Source organism: Morchella sextelata (assembly GCF_020137385.1).
Source record: "Morchella sextelata strain SCLS chromosome Unknown scls_37, whole genome shotgun sequence".
NCBI classification, from domain to species: Eukaryota; Fungi; Ascomycota; class Pezizomycetes; order Pezizales; family Morchellaceae; genus Morchella; species Morchella sextelata.
In genome coordinates this window covers 1-19,157 of record NW_025408652.1, presented here as the reverse complement: position 1 = coordinate 19,157, position 19,157 = coordinate 1, and the positions used below count along the sequence as shown (strand labels likewise).

The following is a 19,157-nucleotide window of genomic DNA, read 5'->3' as shown; positions in this document are numbered from 1 at the left end:
CAGATTAGGTCCTTTACTTCTTATCTTAGTTAAAATTCTCTGATCGCACATCTTCAACCTGAGCTTACAGAAGATTCGTGAATTCACCGGGTTTAGCGGTCTTTATACGTCTTTTCAAAAATCATTGAAGTTTTTGGTATTTCTCCAGTACCATGGATGTAACTGTTGTAATGTTGCGTCACATAAGTCTCAATTTGGTTGCTTGTGGATCGGACCTTCCCTTTCAACCAGCATTGAGCGACGAAATAGGCTTAGCTCGCCAATTTTCTTTCTATGCCCCAGCAATATCGAGCACGCAATCCGTACAGGAAATTCAACCATCGTCCCTGTCACTCGATTTCTAAGGCACAATACAGGTGAGAGATGATGATGGCGATTTTTTCTATTAGATACCTAATCCCCCCCCAAAGTCTTCATCCGTTACCATAATCATCCGTCTTTTCTCCGAACAATTAAAATAATTATTACCCCAGATTTTTTTTTTCTTTTAAAAAGAATACCTAAAAAATTACATCATGACTATGACCCAGGCTTCAGAGTATGTTTCCGAGCGCCCGGAAAGGTCCTTTTCTCAAGATGGAGAATCTGGTTATGCTTCACCAGGGTCAAGCACTGGTGGATTGCCCGAAATCTACTTCTCGAGACCTCATCTAAAGTACTTGAATGAACAATTGGCAAATCTCGAGCCACAAGGTAAGATTAAATCCTTTACCATAACGCTCTTTATTTATATCTCATCCATTTCTCATACTAATGGCCTTCTCTTTCTCTGAAGAAATTCTCCGCTGGTGCCTGATTTCTCTTCCTGGCCTGCACCAAACAACTGCATTTGGCCTCACCGGGTTGGTAACCCTGGATATGCTATCCAAGATTAACGCTGGTACCAAACGTCAAATCGACCTTATCTTTCTCGATACTTTCTATCACTTTAAAGAAACCCTCGAACTTGTCGACCGTGTCAAGACGCAATATCCATCTACCAACTTGCATGTGTACAAGCCTTTAGGCTGCGAGACTGCTGCAGAGTTTGAGAAAATCAACGGCGAGAAACTATGGGAAACCAACGATAACCTGTACGACTACCTCGCTAAGGTTGAACCTGCACAACGTGCCTATTCCGAGCTTCGTGTAAAGGCTGTCCTCACAGGACGTAGGAGGAGTCAGGGTGGAAAGAGAGGTGATCTTGATATCATCGAGGTGGATGATGCTGGTTTGGTGAAGGTGAACCCAATGGCAAACTGGTCCTTTCAACAGGTCAAAGCATACGTTGATGAACACAACGTTCCATACAACTCTCTGTTGGACCAGGGTTACAAGAGCGTTGGTGACTGGCACAGCACTAGGTTAGTTTAACGGCTTAAACTTTTCTGTACCTTCAACTAACCTCTATATAGCCCAATCAAGGAAGGTGAGGATGAGCGTGCTGGACGCTGGAAAGGTACCAACAAGACTGAGTGCGGTATTCACAACAAGCGATCGAAATATGCCGAATTCCTGAGAGCAAAAGAGTTGAAAAACAAGGAGGAAGCTCTTGTAGAAGCCCCTGCGAAACGTCGAGACACAACAGTCCGCATCTGCCGTTTCCGTTTAACCTGGGATCCCACCGAGAAAAGTCATCATAGTGCATTGGGTTAAAAAAGGATTTTTGCTTTTCGCTTTCGTGGGTGCATAATTTGTCGTTTCTATTTTTATTGACTTTGCACGAGCACCGGGGCTGTTATTCATTTTGGGGTGCAATACGGCGTTCTTTTTCGATACGTTCATGACGGTTATATATTCTTGTTGTCAATATTCTTCTTGTCTAAGATTTTTCATAGCGTGGATCTAAAAATCTGTAAGGTAGATTCTATAGAAAAACCTAATATTAAGGGGTTTTCACAGATTGGCACAGCAATCGTTGGAGTGAGCAAATGCGCTGTAGAAGATGGCTGATAGGGCGCAGGAACAGGGGAGCCCACGTCAACTTGCATCACAGTTTGCCGTAATCTGCAGAAACAAAGACGATTGAGGTTGACGAGATTAAGGCATCGATGACACGCGACATGCCAAAAACGTGGGGAACAAGGTAGCTCGTTAGCGCGGGGTGTTTGTGGGCGGCCTTAGGCGAATTTAGGCGGCCATTTTGACGCGCAAAATAAAGAGAGCCCAGCTTCCCAAACCCAACGCTAATCTCCAGCTCCTTCTTCATTCTCTACAGCCAAAGCTCTTTAATCCCAAAATGTACCGACGAAAAGCCAAACCCGTGAAGGTTAAGGAGGTGGAATTCCCCGCTGATCTTGAGAAGTTAGGGTAAGTTTTCCCTGACGTCAATCGGTTATGCGGCTCTGATTTGAATGTACAATTGCATCATCATACTGACAGATGTTCTTGACTCTAAAGACTCTTCATCAACGAGAATGATCAATTGCGCCAAATTGACAAGCCTGACGAAGGATTCGAATATTATTTCCACGGTAAATCAAATGGATATGTTTACCACAGGAAGCAAACGGCCCCTCCAAGAGAGAGGGAGCGAATGAACGAGCGGCGTCGTGAAGCTGTTGATGGTGTGTTGCTCTCTCCAGTTTTCAATTTCAAACACATTTACTGACCGTAAAACAGAATGCATCCGCAAGATTGTTATGGACCGTCTTGAACAACGCGGGATGAAAAGACTAGCACTTCCACTCGGGGCAGCCCCCGAAGAACCCCACCTTGATATTCTTGTTTCCGATAACCTGGACACATGCAAAAGGCTATTGATCCTTACACCTGATTCTTATGGAAGCAATTTAGGTATTTGGGGAATGCGTCAAATACAGCAGGGTTCAATTAACGTAAAACATACTACAATCCTATTTCTCTTTCTCAGCACTGACGATAGCGAGTAGGTTGGCTCTATGATAAATACTGTTGATTTTGCATTCAAGAATGGGTATGCTATTGTCATCCTAAGCCCGGCGGAGACGGTTTGGGATCCCGAAACTAGAAGAGCTATGAATCATCTCTCCTGGAAGGCTAAAGATAAAAAAACGGCAACCCTGGACCGTATCAAGAACACCATCCCGTGCAACGAAACCCCAGAGGAGCATGTAGAGTATGTCTTCAACAGAATCTTGAAGGACAGGGTCCCCAAGGATGTTGAGATTGATGTCATCGCCTGTGGATTTACTGCTTATGCCATCACCAATTTCTTGAATGAAAATTGTGGGTATTGCCCTCAAATGAAGCGGGACACAGTGCTAATTGTTTCAATAGGGGACGAATGGAGTGACCGGATGTTCGCCATGGCGTTTTCTGAATCCTCGCATGCCATTGGAGGTATCACGTGCGAGGAACTTCGCAAATTCTTCATGCTCGTATGTTATCATTCTATTCGACTACTTATAAGCCCTGACAGAAAAATAGCGAGTTCGTAACTACGTAGTCCATAGTGATCTCAAAGGGGAGTTCCTTCTTGACCCTCGATTTGGTTGTGCTACTTTCTCGACAGGTATGTTGTTAAACCTCATTCAATCTTGGAAGAGATACCTATACTCACCCATTCTTATTAGGCACAATGCATGCTCAAGCGATCGTCCCTGAATGCCACGACCTGATTATCGAATATCTGAGAGACGCCCACATAGATCCTGACAACTGCAATCCAGATGTCCCTATCATCGTTGGTGACGCTCCGGACAGGGATGAATGGATTGAGCAGATGGAAAAACGGGAAGCCATGGGTAAAGCTGGTACTTGGGATGAATGATCTCGTATATCCAATCATTTTTTCTCCATGTCAAAGATACCTGTAACAATCTTGTAAAGAAACATGATCCAGTTTTAGGCTTTTTTTTTAAAAAAAAAATCATTTTAAATTTCTGGAAATCGGTTCAGGGTCTTTAAGCCTTAAGGCCCAGAATTTCCCCCTGCCACAGGGCAAGAGAGCTTGGGAATGAAGAAATTTTTACAGCGTAAGCTGGGAGCCCAAGCTATTCCATCAAGAGGCGACCTTCAAGGGGGAAAAGATGGCTGGGCCAAGCAAAGATTCTAGAATGCAATATGTGCTTTTATAACTACTTTGAGGCCTTCGGATACAATTTTCCACTTTAAGCCGCCAACCCAGGAGCGCGGAGTGCCCTCCACCATAACTATTATGACTTCTTCTCGTTGATCATTTCCCATTCCTAAGTGATTGAAAGAACGATAGAACAGATGCAGGATCGATGGTAACCAGATGAGTTGCATGCACGAGTAATGATTCCTTGCATGAGCACCTATTTTTGAGCACCTCATTAATATTTGCTATCTTATTGCTGCCTATAGTTCTAGCCACCGATGATCTTCCCCGGGATGGCTAGATTTCACAAAGATGGATCGTGACCCCTAAAGAACTCCCACTCACGTTATTGTTCTCGACCGGCGTCTGGAAGGGTTCATCTCCGCATAGTACAGAGAATACGGGATTCAGTGACTTCAGGCCCTTACTCCGAGTAGAAACATCATTCAACTAGCATTGACGCGACGACAACGATAGAAAGTGTTTTTGAAAGCTTTGATTTTGATGCGGCGTGGGTATGTAGGGCTGCGCAGCTGCTAAGTCTTGGTCATTGCTTTTAGTAGCCATGCTACTTTTGGCTATGAGACACACCAGTTAGACTCCAAATCTGGCTGGTCTGTGTTGCCTTCAAGTATTCAACACTCCATTTGGCAGCCAGCCTCCAGGAACTAAACGTTTAAGGTGAGGCCCCAGCGCCTGTCTGTCTCTGTTGGAAAAGCCACCAACATCAAGACTCTATTAAGCGCGATGACAATAATGCACGTTTCCTAGGCAACTTTGCCTTCCGACAAATTACGTTCAAACACTTTGTTTCGTTTACAGTATTCATAGAACGAGCAATTTCCGTGCTCACGTCTTCTTTTTTGTGCGCACAACTTCAACTTACGCTCGATAGGGCATTTGCCACAAAGGAAGCCTAGAGGATGTGTACATTGCACAATGCCTTCAGTGGATGATATTTCGGCCCGTAAGGCAAAGTAAATATATGAAGGGGATCAATACCTCACGAGAGTAGGTAGATATACTCTATTGTTTCACGGTTTGCTGCCTTGCATCGTATCATGGTAAGAACGTTTGAAGAAACCTTGCACCGAAAGATCGGCGTGTGGCTTTTTCTGGGATGGTTACCGAGAACACCGACAGGTTCTAAGCTGGGACCAATCCAAATCGAGAACAGGGGTCTGGGGGCGTTGTTGATGTCGAGCAGCTGGCTGGTCCACACACAAAACCCAACCTCCAATCTGTCTTGCAGCTTACGGTGAAAAAACTCTTGCGGGGTAGCCTTTGTGATCTCCACTTTGCTTGGTGCGATTCGCCGTCTCGCGCTCAATGGCCCTTGCAGTGCTCCAAGTGGTGGGTAGGAACTATTGATGCCGCAATCATCTCTCTTTGCGGCCTGGTTGAGGCAAATGTATAAGAAACCTGTCCCGACTCCTTGCGATGGGAACTGCAGTGACTTGGACATTTATTTTTTTCCTTCTGTGCTGTCGAGTCAAACGTAGCAAGCAAAGGGTTTCTTCCGGTGATATTCACTCTTTTTACCTGCATTTCCTCGAGAGTTCCGATCAGCCTGAGCTTGTTTTTTCCGGGAGAAGGAATATATACAATGGCCCTAAGTAATATGCCTTTCACCGGACTCTACGACGAGAGGGGTACGGCTTGCCCGGCTTCACTTATCCATTGCTCTGTTGAGGTGTCAATACATGGACTTCGAAACCTTGTATCCCTGGGGTTCTTGTTCCAGAATACATCCCAGAACGACTTTGCAGATGCGGTGTTCCACTGTCGTCTCGCCGAAGACTCTTCTGTAACTTTCATCGATTGTAGTATCGAAAGGTGTACCGACAAATTGATATCGGGGGATCCCGAAGAGCGACTCGAGCCTAGAAAATGCTCGAATATATTACATTTCGGCTCGTTCTTCCAGTGTAACGTTGGGCGTGTGGAGGCTGGAAAGGACGCGGTCATATTTATTCGGTTGGTGTTGTCTCTGTTCTTCCGATCCGCATGTTCCTTTATTTATCTGCTGCAGCCAGCAGCAACCGGAAGCACCTTCTGACGTGTATGCCAGCTACATTTATGAAACAGTTGTCGAAGAAATGCTGTCCACCTCTCCGTTCCTCTTCCTTCGTCCCTAAAGGGGGGAATGGTGACAAGAGCTCATGAGATGTATCCAGTGGAAAACGCTACGATATTTTCCTTCAACGTTGAGTCGGCCATGCCTGGCCAGATCCTGGATGTGCGTTCCGATTCACACTCGATAAGCACGGATATCGAATTAAATACAGCGACAATCGAAGTTAATGAGCCAGTTGTTCCAGTAAGTGTCTATGATAGCTATCTTCTATACATATGTTTTAGGGAATTTCAGTTTGGTCCAGCGGCTGATATTGAACACGTAACAGGGAAACGACGATTTCCAGCTCACCTTCTTTACCGAGAATTTTTCAGATCACGATTCGGAATCGGAGGGAGGGTTTACAGATTTTAGCGAGTGTTTCCAGAATGATGGGACAGATGTATCGGAGTGTCACACTCCGAGTTACCAGGACTACGAATCTCGGAGCTGCACTACAGGAATAACATGGTGCGATGCTGAAGACGACGATGATGATGATCACTTTGCGGGGCGGTCGTTCCTTTTTGCCGAAAGCGATAATGGAAGTAACTACGGTGATCAGGAGGATGAAGACATGGAGGAAGGTGAGGTGTATGGGGTGGAAGGAACGTATGTGTATGGAGAGGAGGACGAAGCCGACAACGAAAAGGAAGAGGAAGTGGAGGGGGAGGAGATCTTCTACGACTGCTTAGAGAGCGTTCCGTCGATGGAGTTAGTTGCAGAGTGGACAAGAGTTCGAGATTCAATGGATTCCTATGTGTCCTCTCGGTTTACCTGGTATGACGACTCGGATCCTGAAGACTCAAACGAAGTCTTTTACTCTGAAGGGGAACTTTCGGATGGACCTCATACACCTCGTTTAACCGTTGGAACCTTCTATGATTCCTCTGTGGTACGTTTCTCACCGATCTTTCGTCCCATATTCCAGTGCTAAGATCCAATTTAGGAGACTGCTCAAGCCGTATCACCAACCCGGGCAGCTGTCGTCAACATCCCCCGACGAGCTTCAGCAACCTCATCCTCAACCAAATCAATGCTTCTAACACCTCCATCAACACCACAATATTCCCCGCACAATACCTCGCCCTTCAAGCTGCAACAGAGACAGCTAGTACCAGTAGACCCCCGCACTCTCGTCCACGAACTCGATGATCAGCTCCGAAACTCGTCGAGTATGTTTCTAGAGCTCAACGAATCCTTCTCCAGGACAATAGGCATTCCACTTTCGACCCTTCAGCAACACGAACAGTCCCTCATGCTCCCAGACATCCGCAAATGGGCCCGCAACGGCAATCTGGGCCAGCTTAATTGCACTTCAATACCTCGAGTTCAGCGGCTGCAGAGAGCTTGCTGCAAAAGATCCGGACTTTGCTGAAGACTACGGGTTTTTACGATTCTCGCTAAATGGGCCCTGTTGCGTACTGAGGATTGGGTGCAATCAAGGACTGAGGAATTGGCCTTATCAGACTTGAGTAAAGTTGCTCGCGAACTATTTCCGTAATAACTGCCGTTGCATTTTTCCTAAGACATTTCTTTTATTTTATTTTTTATTTTTTTTCTTTTTAGCTTTTATTGTATGCATTTTACTGCTTTAGTAATTTTTCGGGAGCTTTGTTTTTTCATGGCCCCATGTTCATTTCTCGGGCGGGCGGACGGGCGGGCGCGTTTTCGTTTGTAGTTTTCGTCTGCACTTTTCGTAAGGGCAGGACCCGGGTGTTCAAGTTTATGGCGTTGATTGCTTTTTTATTCTTTTTTCAATTCATTTCTTAGGCGCAGGTTTGATTTTCTCTTCTTCTTGTAAGTTTGGTTATTTAGGGATCAATATGTGGCATACGATGCATTGAGTTTCGGGGGCATGAAAGTTTTATGTAGCAAGGGAAAAAAAAAGCAATTTTTGAACTGAATTGGATACGGGTAGAAGAAAATAGTAGCGTGTTAAGATGGCGTGGTAGACGACTAAGACCTAAAACGAACCGGTTTGTTACTTTTTCACCCGTGCTATGCCTATATGAGCAAGTTCATATAATAGTAATTTTGACGATTCAAGAAGGAAGAGTAGGAAAAAAATGCAATGCGCCAAACCCGGATCGAACGGGTGACCTTCAGATTTGTGACTGATCAACTTCAGTCTGACGCTCTCCCAACTGAGCTATTAGCGCTTGTTGTTTCATTTCTAGCAAGTCTTGAACAGTTTGTGTGCTGGGATGCCGCAATAGCGCCGACCACCTACAGGGTTACTAACGTTATATAGACTAGACAGGGATAAGGATATGGCTTAGCGCGGGTTTCTATATGCGAGTGATGCCTGATGATTTCTCCCGATGTACTCCCTCAGCAGAGAAGTTTAATACAAGCGTCAGGATTTTAAGACTTAGAGTCTTACAAGAGTGGGGGGGGAGGTTGTAGGGGATATTGCACCAACTTCCCCCACTGTGCCGTGCAGTCACTCGTTTAGAATTTCAAGGACTGTGCGTCGCGCAAACAGTCTGTAGGTACCCGTATCGTCTCAAAGTAGCCTATATTCCAATGTCCCAACCTAATTTTTTTTTCTTGCTGACCACTCGGGAATTATCATTAGCCGAGCTCGTGGAGTGCAGGGCTGGGAGATGGTTTGAGAGAAGACTATAGAAACTATCTCCAATGGTAGTTGTAAGCCGTGCGACATCCGGACGCGGCTGATGAATTTCTGTTCTATATATTGGCGAATTTATAGGTTAAGATGCGTGGGGGTTAATGCTCCGCACAGAATCCAGGTAGGAATGTATATGCTTTGTTTATTCGTTTATAGAGAGTCATTATCTGCCCTCATGCATCATCGTGAACCCCAATGATTCCATGTCCCGCAATAGAATCACACGATGTCACTCGAACCTACTTATGCGGCAGCTCCTAGAGCCCACCATCACGAGCATTAATAGCAGTGATAACAACGACATGGAATCCCCAAATTCTCAAACACCAGTCATGCGCACTATATGGTATATTATTGGCCCAGGCGGCTGCGGAAAATCCACCATTGCCTCCTTCCTCTCAGCGAAGCTCAACCTCCTCTATATCGAAGGCGACGATGTAATGTTCCCTAGCTAGCTCTCTATGGTTGACGTAGTGCTGACAGCTCGTGCAGTTTCACCCCCCAGCGAATATCAAAAGATGAGTGCCGGCATACCGCTCACGGACGATGACCGGTGGGGCTGGCTCAACGCTCTCCGTGATGCTGCGGTTGCCACTCCGGGAGGGGCTGTGGTTGCCTGCTCGTGTCTCAAGAAGAAGTACCGCGATATCATGAGGAATGTGAGCGATGATGTGCAAGTGAGGTTCGTTTACCTGCGCTTGACGAGCGAGGTTGTGATGGAGCGGGTCAAGGGGAGGAAGGGCCACTTTTTCGAGGCGACGCTGGTGAAGAGCCAGTTTGAGGCGTTGGAGGAGCCGAGCGAAGAGGAGGTGGATGTGGATGTGGTCGTTGTGGATGCGGCGGGCAGAAGGGAGCAGGTGAAGGAAAACACCTGGCTCCAGATGAGTAAGGTGACGTGCGGATAGGGCCCTGTTTTCACATTTGCGGAATGTTCTTTGTAATGCTTGTGTGTCTAGAAAGAAATAATAATAAAAAACTATCAAACAACTTTATATACTATAGTCTTGGGGTGAATACGTTTAAGAAGTTTTAACCACATATGATAGACGCCTTCTGCTAGGATTGCGGGGAGAGAAAACATGGTCAAATACATGTACTACATGTAAATACCAACTTAAGTAAACCACCCACCTTTCCATTGATATACACCTTTCTCACCTTGCATGTATCTCTATCTAATATGTATTGAAACTCATGCACGGTACTACTTACATGTAGTAATACATGTATCATGGCTACTAGTAAGTACCTACGTACTCGAGCAATTGGATCCGTCGAGCATGTAGACTCGACCGGGCCATATATCGTATTCTATGCTGTCCACTATATGCAGAACGGGCTCCACTATAGGCCCACTATAGGCCCTGGGTTAATGGGTTCAAGTCGACCATTGGATATTAACACATAAATTAACTGCTGCTTTGCTAACAACTTCGCTTAGAATATGACCGTATACATCTACGGGACCGATATTCTATGGGATATTACTATAGCTCGTACAGAGCCGATTTCTTATGACTAAGATGCATTTTGGGTTCAAGTGAAGGGGTTTGTTAAGACCATTTAAATGATTTGGAGTCCGTGTGCTGAGAATTAACTGGTAAGTTCTAGCATTGAAATTACATGTAGCTACTAATATGTGCATGTACGTTATAGAAGTGAATATCTGGTGGGATTTGTCCAGTCAAGAGAAAGAGAGCTCGCTACTGCAACATAATATCGATACTATGGTACTGGATGTAGGGAGCCGTTAATAGCTATAGCAATGTGTACAATAGTAGTTACGGATGTCGTGGCAGAGCTAGAGGAGACGTGTAGTCACTATGACACACCAGTAGAGTACTTAAGAAGGTTCCCTCCGAACCTCCTAATTCAACCATCATCATTACTACTTCTCCCGAAACACCTCCTACACTGGATGGATTGTGGGTGCTGTCTTGTAAGGCTAAGGTATCGATAGCATAGCTCTGTTTAGTCGGTGAAAAAGTAATGCGAGGGATTCGAGTAGGAGTATCTAAGACCGAATTATCTGGCTAATTGAGCAGATCCTCGTTATATTATCAGAGAACCAGATATATATAGGTTCTCAATATCAACATGCAAAGTGTCTACTATCTGATTTCGATTGGATGTGAGGTTAGGCTTGCTATCATTTTGAAATCGCATGAACTGTCATTCGACGTTTAATAGGAATATCATACTGAGGAATTTTGCTCTCGGCATCTCCCCGGTAATATAATTCATATTGGTAAATGTTCATTCACCTATGCTCTTGGTTGACAGATAGGCTCATTACAAGTGGGTTATAAGAAGAGAAGCAGATAAAATATGGACCCAGAAGAAGCAGAAACGCCAGAACACCGGGAATATTATTCCCACAGAATTAAATATTTTCACGGCGAGGGGATATTCCCACGATATACAATTACCAGGTCTAAGCCCCTTTCGTGGCCCGAATACTTTCCAGCCTCAACACCCTGTTCTCCCACTCTTCCAAATTCTCCTTCTCTTCCGCTCCACTGGCCCCCGAAAACAAGCTCCACCTGCTCTTTTTCTCCTTCTGTTCCTTCTGCCCCTCTTCCATAAGCTCAATCATAGCAGCGATGTTCTTTGCTGCAACCAACGCACACTCCTTGCACTTTCCTCGCAACTGCGCCAATGGCTCACTCCGATCATACGCTTCTTTACTCCACGCAACTCCCTGCTGGCGGTCCCCCATGGAAAACATGACCTCCCCAATGTAAGCCATCGTCACAGCCTCCGCACACGGATCACTGACTGCCTCCGCAGCCTTTGAATCAGCAGGGTCAGCCGGCGGCGGCACCCTCCTCCTTGCCGCCAACACCCTCGTAAAGATCTCCAACGCCTCTGGCTCCCTCCCACAGCGCGCATAAAACCACGCCCAGCTCCGTCAGCGCTTCACCCGTCCACCGACCCCGGAAACACCTCCGAGTCCCCCCGGCGGCACCGTACACTCAACACCCTTCCTCAGCGCCTTCTCCGCGCCCTCCAGATCACCATAAAGGCCGCAATGCTGCTAGCCCGGAGCGCAGCAGCGACCTTGAGGTCCGCCCACTCCGCATCGTCGCTCTCCCGCGGCGTGTCCAGGATACGCTGATACCACTCGCGCGCCTCGGCATACTGATCCTCCTCCTCGAGGAGCTCGGCAAGGAGCTTCATGGCCGTGATGTACCCGCGCCGCCACTGCGCGCTCTGGCCCTCCCAGGCCGGCATGCGCTGCACCGTGTCGCGGAGGACCTCGACGGCGAGCCATTGCCTGGCTCGTGAAGCGCTGGAGCACGCGGGCGAAGTGTGATCCCGAGGCGGGCGGTGCGGGGGCAGCGCGGGCGGTGTTGGGTGCGTGCTTTCGACGTAGAGCATGGCGCCGGCGAAGGCTGAGGACAGTTGTGGCGAAGATTGCGGTGTAGCCGACGACGACGATGCGGGCGGCGATGAGGGACTCGCGGAGCAGGTATTCGCGCGTCTTGTCGGAGATGAGGCGCGGGTGGTTGCCGGTGTTGTGGAGCGTGAGGCGGGGGAGGGGCGTGGTTTGCGGCGGGGCGTGGCGGCGGAGGAGGTAGGGGAGGCGGGGGCGGCGGGTGTGGCGGTTGCAGGAAGGAGAGCGGGCGGGCGGTCGGCGGGCGGAGCAGGAGAGGGAGAGGGAGACGGGCCCTGGGGACAGCTCTGGAGGCCATCGACATTGCTGCAATTGGGGGTGTTGGGTGTTGGGTTCTGCAGTTAGTTAGATAGGGCAATTGCTGTCTCCAGTAACAATGAACTTCTGTGTCGTCAGATCTCACTCGGTCGTTGCTGCCCTCAGCGGTCTGCTATCTCTTATCTTATCTGCAATCTAGCGCTGAATCTAGCTGTCTAATCTAATCTAATCTGATCCATCTGCACACCTCCCTCCATCCTCAGCCATCAAGCTCAGCTACACTGTCAGCTGCCAAAATTGATGCCCCATGCAGGGGCCCAGGGATTGAGCGGCCCAGGGACACCCACAATCATGTGCAATCAAATCATATGCAGATTTTCTTCTTCACCCCCAGATATGGCCGTGGCCGGCCGGCTCCTCTCAGCTCTACTCTTAAGCTCCAGCCTCCAGCCAGCCATGAATGAAAATCCCTCACCTCTCTCCTCTCTTCCCCCTTATCTTCAGTATCTCTTGACACTTGAGCCCTTCTGAATTCTATAACTCTCTCTAATTGCCAGTTTGAACATCTCTGATACCATATCTCACAAACCTAACAACCTTAATACACATACCGTACCATACCATACCATACCATACCACACAAAATGTCAACCCACCCCTTCGGCCTCACGCCCGACCGAAGCCCTGTACTCGCAGACGCCCATTGACCTGAGCAAGCCGTACGACGAGAGCACCGTCCAGGGCAGCACCATCGTGATACCGGCGGCGCCAGCGGTATCGGCGAGGGTATGCTGCGTCGGTTCGCACCGCTCGGGTATGCCTGCACTGTCAGTGTGTTGTAGTGGTGTATCCTCTGACAGGTAGCGATTGTGAAAGCGCGACGGTGGTGATAGGGGATGTAAACACGGCGCGCGGCGAGGCGCTGATCAAGGACCTGCGGGAGTCGACGGGGAATGAGAAGTATATATCGCCCAATGCCCTCGGTTTAGATGGAAGGGTGCATGTATACTCACCTCTGTCTGCCTGCTCCACAGCCTGCACTTCCTCCACGTCGACGTCGTCTCCTACCCCTCCCAATGCGCCCTTCTTCCGCTCCGCCCTCGCCCTCTCCCCCTCCGGCCACCTCAACACCATAATCGCCAACGCCGGCGTCGGCGAGATCGGCCACTTCGAGTCCCCCACCGGGTCCCCCGACACCGACCCGCCAGAGCCACCGACAACAACAATCGACGTTCAACATCAACGGGCGCAATCTTCACCGCCCGCCTCGCCCTCCACCACCTCAAGAGCACGCCCGCAGGCAGGACCGCCACCTCCTCTTCCTCGGCAGCCTCGCCTCGTTCGCCGCCGGCCCCGCGATGGCGGTATATTCCGCGAGCAAGCACGCGGCCTCGGCTTCTTCCGCTCGCTAAGGCTGTATCCGTCCCGCGCGCGACGGGGTGCGGATGAATATTGTGTGTCGTATTTTGTGGATACGCGATTTTGCCGCTGGGTGGGCGGATGATGCTGGCGGGGCTGGTAGAGGGCGCTGGTGGAGGATGTGGTGGAGGCGGCGGCGAGGTCGTGTGTGAGCGGGGGGTGATGGGGAGGAGTCTGTGTGTGGCGCCGAGGGGCAGTGGGGCGTGATGGAGATGGGTGTGGGCGAGATGGAGGAGGTGGAGGTGTTTTCGAGGAGGCTTGTGAGGGCGCTGAATCGTTGAGGCGGCGGTTAGGAAGTGGGTGCATATGTGGTGGGATCTGTGGGTGCTGTTTGTGGTGGGGCCGGTTTTGGGGCTGTTTAGGAAGTAGTGGTGGGTGTGTGGTATGGTGTGGTGAGGGTGGGTGTGGGCTGGGCTGTGGTGGGTTTTTGTAGTTTTAGTTTTGGATACCTTATATGTCGCTGATTGGATTGTTTGGAGAAGTGTTGGTGCTGACGGTTGAGAGTACGAGTGCTCTCCTGTGCCGCAAAACTCATAGCTATCGATTGATCCCGGATCTCGTCTTCCCTGCAGAGATGTAGCCAAGCCGGCTGATTAACATTCCAGAGCAGCCATCCTAGACAAACATTGGCCCCAGACGAATCTGACCAGTAGGAGGTGAGCTTGAAGTGTCCCCAAACCATCCGCTTCAGAGAGAAGCCATCGTCGAGCACACATGGAGAGGATGATGCAAACCAGAGAGATGGGATGCTGAAGGGCGTAGACGCTGTATATGTGTGATGCCATACCTCTAAGATCAGAGAGATGGAAGCTGAGAAGGATGGTTTGGATGAGAGGGGCGATCTCTCTGGATAAAAGGCCCTTGGCCTGGCACAGCCACGTTGTCCAGAGACACTTCGTTGTGGAAATAACTCGTGGTGGGCGGGCATTCCTGCTCACCGGACCATGACCGTGGGTTAGGGTTTCTAAATAATCATTGGCAGTGCTCAGGACTACAATTAATTCAACACCTTTTGCAGTCCAGTTTCCACATATGTATCAAGCGGTATATATTCTATTTCTGTATATCAAGATCTATCTATCCAACCAACCCAAGTATACCTCAAATCAAAACGGCACATCCATATCCTCCACCCCCACCTCCTCCACCACCTCCACCGGCTTCATATGCTCCCTCACAAACCCGACCGCCACATTCGCAAACTGCCTCCCCGCGGGCAATAGTGTCCGCCGGGATGATACACGACCCTCGGCCCCGGCATACTCCTGGACCAACGCGAGGCTTCGCGCCTCATCCACGACCGTGTCCAGCGAGCCGATAAAGTGCAGCGTCGGCGTGGCGATCTTGGGCTCGTAGAAGTAGTCGTAGCGCGGGCCGGGCGCGCGGAAGCCGCTGTACACGATGCCGAAGCGGAAGGGCGGGTGGGGTGTTGTGAAGGCGGCGGGGCGGGAGGGGGCGTGCGAGGGCTCGAGGAGGGAGGCGAGGAGGGAGGTGAGGGCGCCGCCTTGCGAGAAGCCGATGCAGCCGTCGAAGGGGCCTGGTGGTTCACACGTACTGCAATTAGTCCTCACACAGCCTACTAGCTACTGCTCCGGCATCGAGAAGAGAGAACTAACCTCGCTGTCCAGCAGCTTACTCAAGAACGCCCACGTCTCGTCCAGCCCCGTGTACTCCCCCGTCGCATCGCTGCGCCGCCACCACGCCCAGTTGTCCGCGCTCTGCTCCTCGCCGCCCTCGTTGCTGGCGGGCGTGTGGCCGGGCAGGTCGGAGAGCTTGAGCAGGTGCGGCGCCGTCGGGAAGGTGAGTGTTGTGCCGGCCGGGAGCGACTTGAGGAGCAGCTTTTCGAGCGCTTTGGTTTTTGCGTGGAAGAGAGGGCCGGATTGCGTGTAGCCGTGCAGGAAGAGGAGCTTTAGTGGTGCGGCCATTTTGCGTATGTGAGCGGTGGTTTTGGGGCGGTGGTGGTGGTGGTGGTGGTGAGAGCTGTGGCCGGGAGAGCTCGGTTTTTATGTATGTAGCTAGGTGTAGATAATTAATCATTTCCCTGCTTATCAATCTCTCAAAAAGGCGTTAGTCCGCACACCGGCCGGCCCCTGCATGCGCCACCTTTTCATCCCACAACCTCACCTCACCTCACCCCGCCACACCCGGCACCTCCGACACTCTCTCCCACAGCAGCACTCACTCCCGTCCCCGCTCTCACACCGCACACCGCAGACCGCACAACGCACACGCACACACCACAGCACGCAATATGTTCCCTTCCGCCGCCCTCCTCGGCAAGCGCCTCCAGCTCGGCTGCTACGTCAACGTGCGCACGCTGCGCGACCACGCAAAGCGCGAAGCCTTTGCGGCTGCGGAGCAGACGCGGCAGGCACTCAAGTACTCTTCCTCTCCCCCCCCCCCCTCCCCTCTCTCTCGCTCCCAGAAGGCTAATGGTGGTGTGAGGTGGTGGTAGATACATCTCGCACAACACGCTCCTGCCGCTGAGGCAGCGCACAAAGGCCATGATCGAGCTGGCGCAGATGGACACCAACACGCGGCGATGAAGATTAAGAACCGCTGCATTATGGGCGGGAAGGGGAGGGGTGTCATGAGGGATTTTAGGGTGTCGAGGGTGAGTTTTCTCTGGGGGTCCTGGGTGTGGGTTGGGGTGGGGAGGAGAGTTGGGGGGGGGGGGGGGGGATGGGTTAATGGGAGAGGGCTAATGTGTGGTAGTTTCAATTCCGTCTTAATGCGCGCGAGGGGAATATTCCGGGGGTCAAGAAGGCCGTTTGGTAGTTTGGGGAGATGGGGAGGAGGGGGGAGGGAGTATATTGTACATTTTTTTAGAGGGAGGGGGAGATACAAATATTTCTTTTTAGAGGATAACGATTGGGGTGTTAGTAGGCGATCAGTGGTGGGGTACTGATTCTATAGGTACACAGCTTCACCGTGATACTTACAGGATAGAAAAAACATATGCTGTTTAGACATTCCCCACCAGCTAGATGAGTAATTGGCAATGATCGAGCTGCATGTTCCGTCCGTAAACCCGTGTTTTGATCATTTCTGTGCCATGACCCTTGAAACCTACACTTGCGTATTCTCTGCCATGTTAAGCCAGTCGCCAGTCTATCAAGTCGTATCCTTTTGAGTTGTCGGCCCTTTTTATGGGGGCCTTTGTATCAATCAGTTTCTAGAACTAGATCAATCTTCTCTCGTCAATAACTTGAACACCTATCTTGGTTTGTTTATCTGGTCAATTGCCATTGGTATCATAATCTGTATTATTCTAGCATATTCGTGCCTTTCTACCATTTGTATACGGGAATCGAAGCCGCTATAGAACTACTAGCAATACCGCATTCTCATGTTCTGTGAGATGAGCTAGGCCGGCAGCTATATAAAAGAGACTTTCAATTGATGAATCTTACGACGATTTTCAATATAGCTCCTAGCCGCCATTGTCCTATAGCTATCTACTGCTATCACACTGAGTATCTACGCCCAAGGATAGCTAGTGGTGCTAAAGCTAAATATTGGAATTCACATATAGTCTATGGCCACCCCGACCCACTCAGTCAGCCCCCCCCCCCAAGGTTCATCTTGGGGGAACCGGTAGTCGGATATGTCAATTTTAGGCTGTCGGGGGGTGTACAGCTTGAAACGTACATACCGCCTAAAGAACTGAGCGTCACCGGTTCTCACTCGGATTAATGACTATGGATGAAGGTGTGTTGTTGATTGTCATTACGTACATGAATGTGATTAATTTATTGATTTATAACTCATTAATGATGGGGTCTAATTAAGGAATTTGAGAGTCCGTAGGTTGGTTCCTATATATAGTAGCTAGCCAAGGGCGGTGTGAATTATGGTGAAGAGGGGTTTTTTTATATATATATTTAATTCAATATGGTGAAGGGTGAAATTGATGCAGCTTAATTGGATAATTTTTCGTTGGATAATATCTATATAGAGTCTCGGGGTGGCAATCGAAGGTTCTTTGAAGAGGAGACAAAGGGTGGGTTACTGATGATGAGGAACCGAGACCTTCGCTGGTTGAAAATTTGACAGGTAATTGCTTAATTGTGGAGGCGCTTGTTTAATTTTGTCTATAGGCACTCTGATGGGTAGATAGACCTATCGTAGTAGGAATTTCCGTATCTCTGGTATATAATGTGCTCCAATTTTAAGGTGAGACAATGTTGGTATAGCACACTCGGCAAAGCCATACATGCACTCGAGGAAATTTCGCGGGAGTTGTACGTCTCGCACATTCATCACTGAGGTGCCCCGCCCCATAGCTGCTCCCAACTCGTCACCGTCATTCATCTACACCCCAATCCACCACCACCAACAGAAACTCTTTACATCCCCGCTTCTTGTCTTTCTCACAGATTTAGAAAGCGCCCACTTCATGCCGATGTCCGAAATGTCGATGGTAAGTCTTTGAAGATCCCCCGATTCTATTTTTTTGATTATTGCTCACATTGCAAATAGCAGCCCATTGGCCGCCTGGCCCACGACCACATACTTTCTATACTTTTTGCCTTTTCCAGCCTCGGAGATCTCTATAAATTCGCTGCTCTCAACCGCGGATTTTATTCTGTTTTCTTTTGTTATAGAGCCCAAATCGAGTACAAAGTGGTCCAAAATTTCATCGGGAGGACTCATGGGAGGATGCAAAGGTCATCCTCATCTATCAACGGGCGGTGACCAGACGCATACGTACCCCGATACATTTTTATCCGTACAAGGTCGAAAAAGAAGTCCCAGATGCCTTCCTTAGGGAGAAGTTTGTCTTGATGGCAGGGGAGCTTAGACGACTGGTCTTCAACAACTTCGTTTTTACACAGTGCGTCAATGCGCATGAGCCCACTCTCAACAACAGCATAGCCGGCCCCATTGGCGAGTACTATCGTCTCGCAGCCATTGCCCTCAAACGTTTCTACATCCGGAGTTCAGCGCGCTGTTCGAGGCGATGGGTCTCTAGATCTATCAGAGTGTCAATTCCACATTATGGCGCTATCTCCCAAAACCTATTGGACATGAAGTTTTGGCTTGAATGCAATTCTCGAAAGAATGCCACTATCAGTGCCTTAGCGCTAAAAATGATCGAGTTTAAGGTCGATAGGTACCGAGTACTACCGGCTCGGCCCTCGAAAGGATGAATGGGTCCGTGGTCAGCCGTGTATTATACAAATCGGTGGGAATTACGAAAGAATATAACATCGGTATGTACTCACCATATTTCCATAAAAAAGAAAGTAATAAAGATCCGTAAGCTGCAGGTCCGATAACAATATCTTGTGATACGTCTTGAATTGGG

The 19,157-nt window shown here is 49.2% G+C and overlaps 8 protein-coding genes across 8 annotated transcripts; 6 read left to right on the top strand and 2 right to left on the bottom strand.

Moving 5' to 3' along the window:
• Positions 1–515: 515 nt before the first annotated feature.
• On the top strand, positions 516–1,635 carry H6S33_009898 (uncharacterized protein; the record flags this gene model as incomplete). Its single annotated transcript, XM_044841342.1, has 3 exons — positions 516–693; positions 776–1,343; positions 1,395–1,635. The coding sequence occupies 3 exons, from the start codon at positions 516–518 to the stop codon at positions 1,633–1,635; spliced, it is 987 nt and encodes a 328-aa protein (XP_044687425.1).
• Positions 1,636–2,218: 583 nt separating this feature from the next.
• On the top strand, positions 2,219–3,730 carry H6S33_009897 (uncharacterized protein; the record flags this gene model as incomplete). Its single annotated transcript, XM_044841341.1, has 7 exons — positions 2,219–2,289; positions 2,380–2,546; positions 2,602–2,816; positions 2,871–3,186; positions 3,238–3,338; positions 3,388–3,472; positions 3,534–3,730. 7 exons carry the CDS (start codon positions 2,219–2,221, stop codon positions 3,728–3,730), a joined length of 1,152 nt encoding a protein of 383 aa, XP_044687424.1.
• A 1,897-nt stretch (positions 3,731–5,627) lies between these two features.
• On the top strand, positions 5,628–6,159 carry H6S33_009896 (uncharacterized protein; the record flags this gene model as incomplete). The annotated part of the gene is made up of 2 exons (XM_044841340.1): positions 5,628–5,998; positions 6,054–6,159. The coding sequence occupies 2 exons, from the start codon at positions 5,628–5,630 to the stop codon at positions 6,157–6,159; spliced, it is 477 nt and encodes a 158-aa protein (XP_044687423.1).
• Positions 6,160–6,239: 80 nt separating this feature from the next.
• Positions 6,240–7,515, top strand: H6S33_009895 (uncharacterized protein; the record flags this gene model as incomplete). Its single annotated transcript, XM_044841339.1, has 3 exons — positions 6,240–6,341; positions 6,427–7,032; positions 7,087–7,515. 3 exons carry the CDS (start codon positions 6,240–6,242, stop codon positions 7,513–7,515), a joined length of 1,137 nt encoding a protein of 378 aa, XP_044687422.1.
• A 1,460-nt stretch (positions 7,516–8,975) lies between these two features.
• On the top strand, positions 8,976–9,677 carry H6S33_009894 (uncharacterized protein; the record flags this gene model as incomplete). The annotated part of the gene is made up of 2 exons (XM_044841338.1): positions 8,976–9,214; positions 9,278–9,677. The coding sequence occupies 2 exons, from the start codon at positions 8,976–8,978 to the stop codon at positions 9,675–9,677; spliced, it is 639 nt and encodes a 212-aa protein (XP_044687421.1).
• Positions 9,678–11,206: 1,529 nt separating this feature from the next.
• On the bottom strand, positions 11,207–14,774 carry H6S33_009893 (uncharacterized protein; the record flags this gene model as incomplete). The annotated part of the gene is made up of 6 exons (XM_044841337.1): positions 11,207–11,644; positions 11,791–12,504; positions 13,084–13,247; positions 13,441–13,594; positions 13,642–14,200; positions 14,296–14,774. 6 exons carry the CDS (start codon positions 14,772–14,774, stop codon positions 11,207–11,209), a joined length of 2,508 nt encoding a protein of 835 aa, XP_044687420.1.
• A 178-nt stretch (positions 14,775–14,952) lies between these two features.
• On the bottom strand, positions 14,953–15,771 carry H6S33_009892 (uncharacterized protein; the record flags this gene model as incomplete). Its single annotated transcript, XM_044841336.1, has 3 exons — positions 14,953–15,048; positions 15,090–15,383; positions 15,463–15,771. 3 exons carry the CDS (start codon positions 15,769–15,771, stop codon positions 14,953–14,955), a joined length of 699 nt encoding a protein of 232 aa, XP_044687419.1.
• A 326-nt stretch (positions 15,772–16,097) lies between these two features.
• Positions 16,098–16,460, top strand: H6S33_009891 (uncharacterized protein; the record flags this gene model as incomplete). Its single annotated transcript, XM_044841329.1, has 2 exons — positions 16,098–16,217; positions 16,302–16,460. Coding segments are annotated over 2 exons (279 nt in total), but the record flags the coding sequence as incomplete, so codon positions are not given.
• Between the last annotated feature and the right edge of the window lie 2,697 nt (positions 16,461–19,157).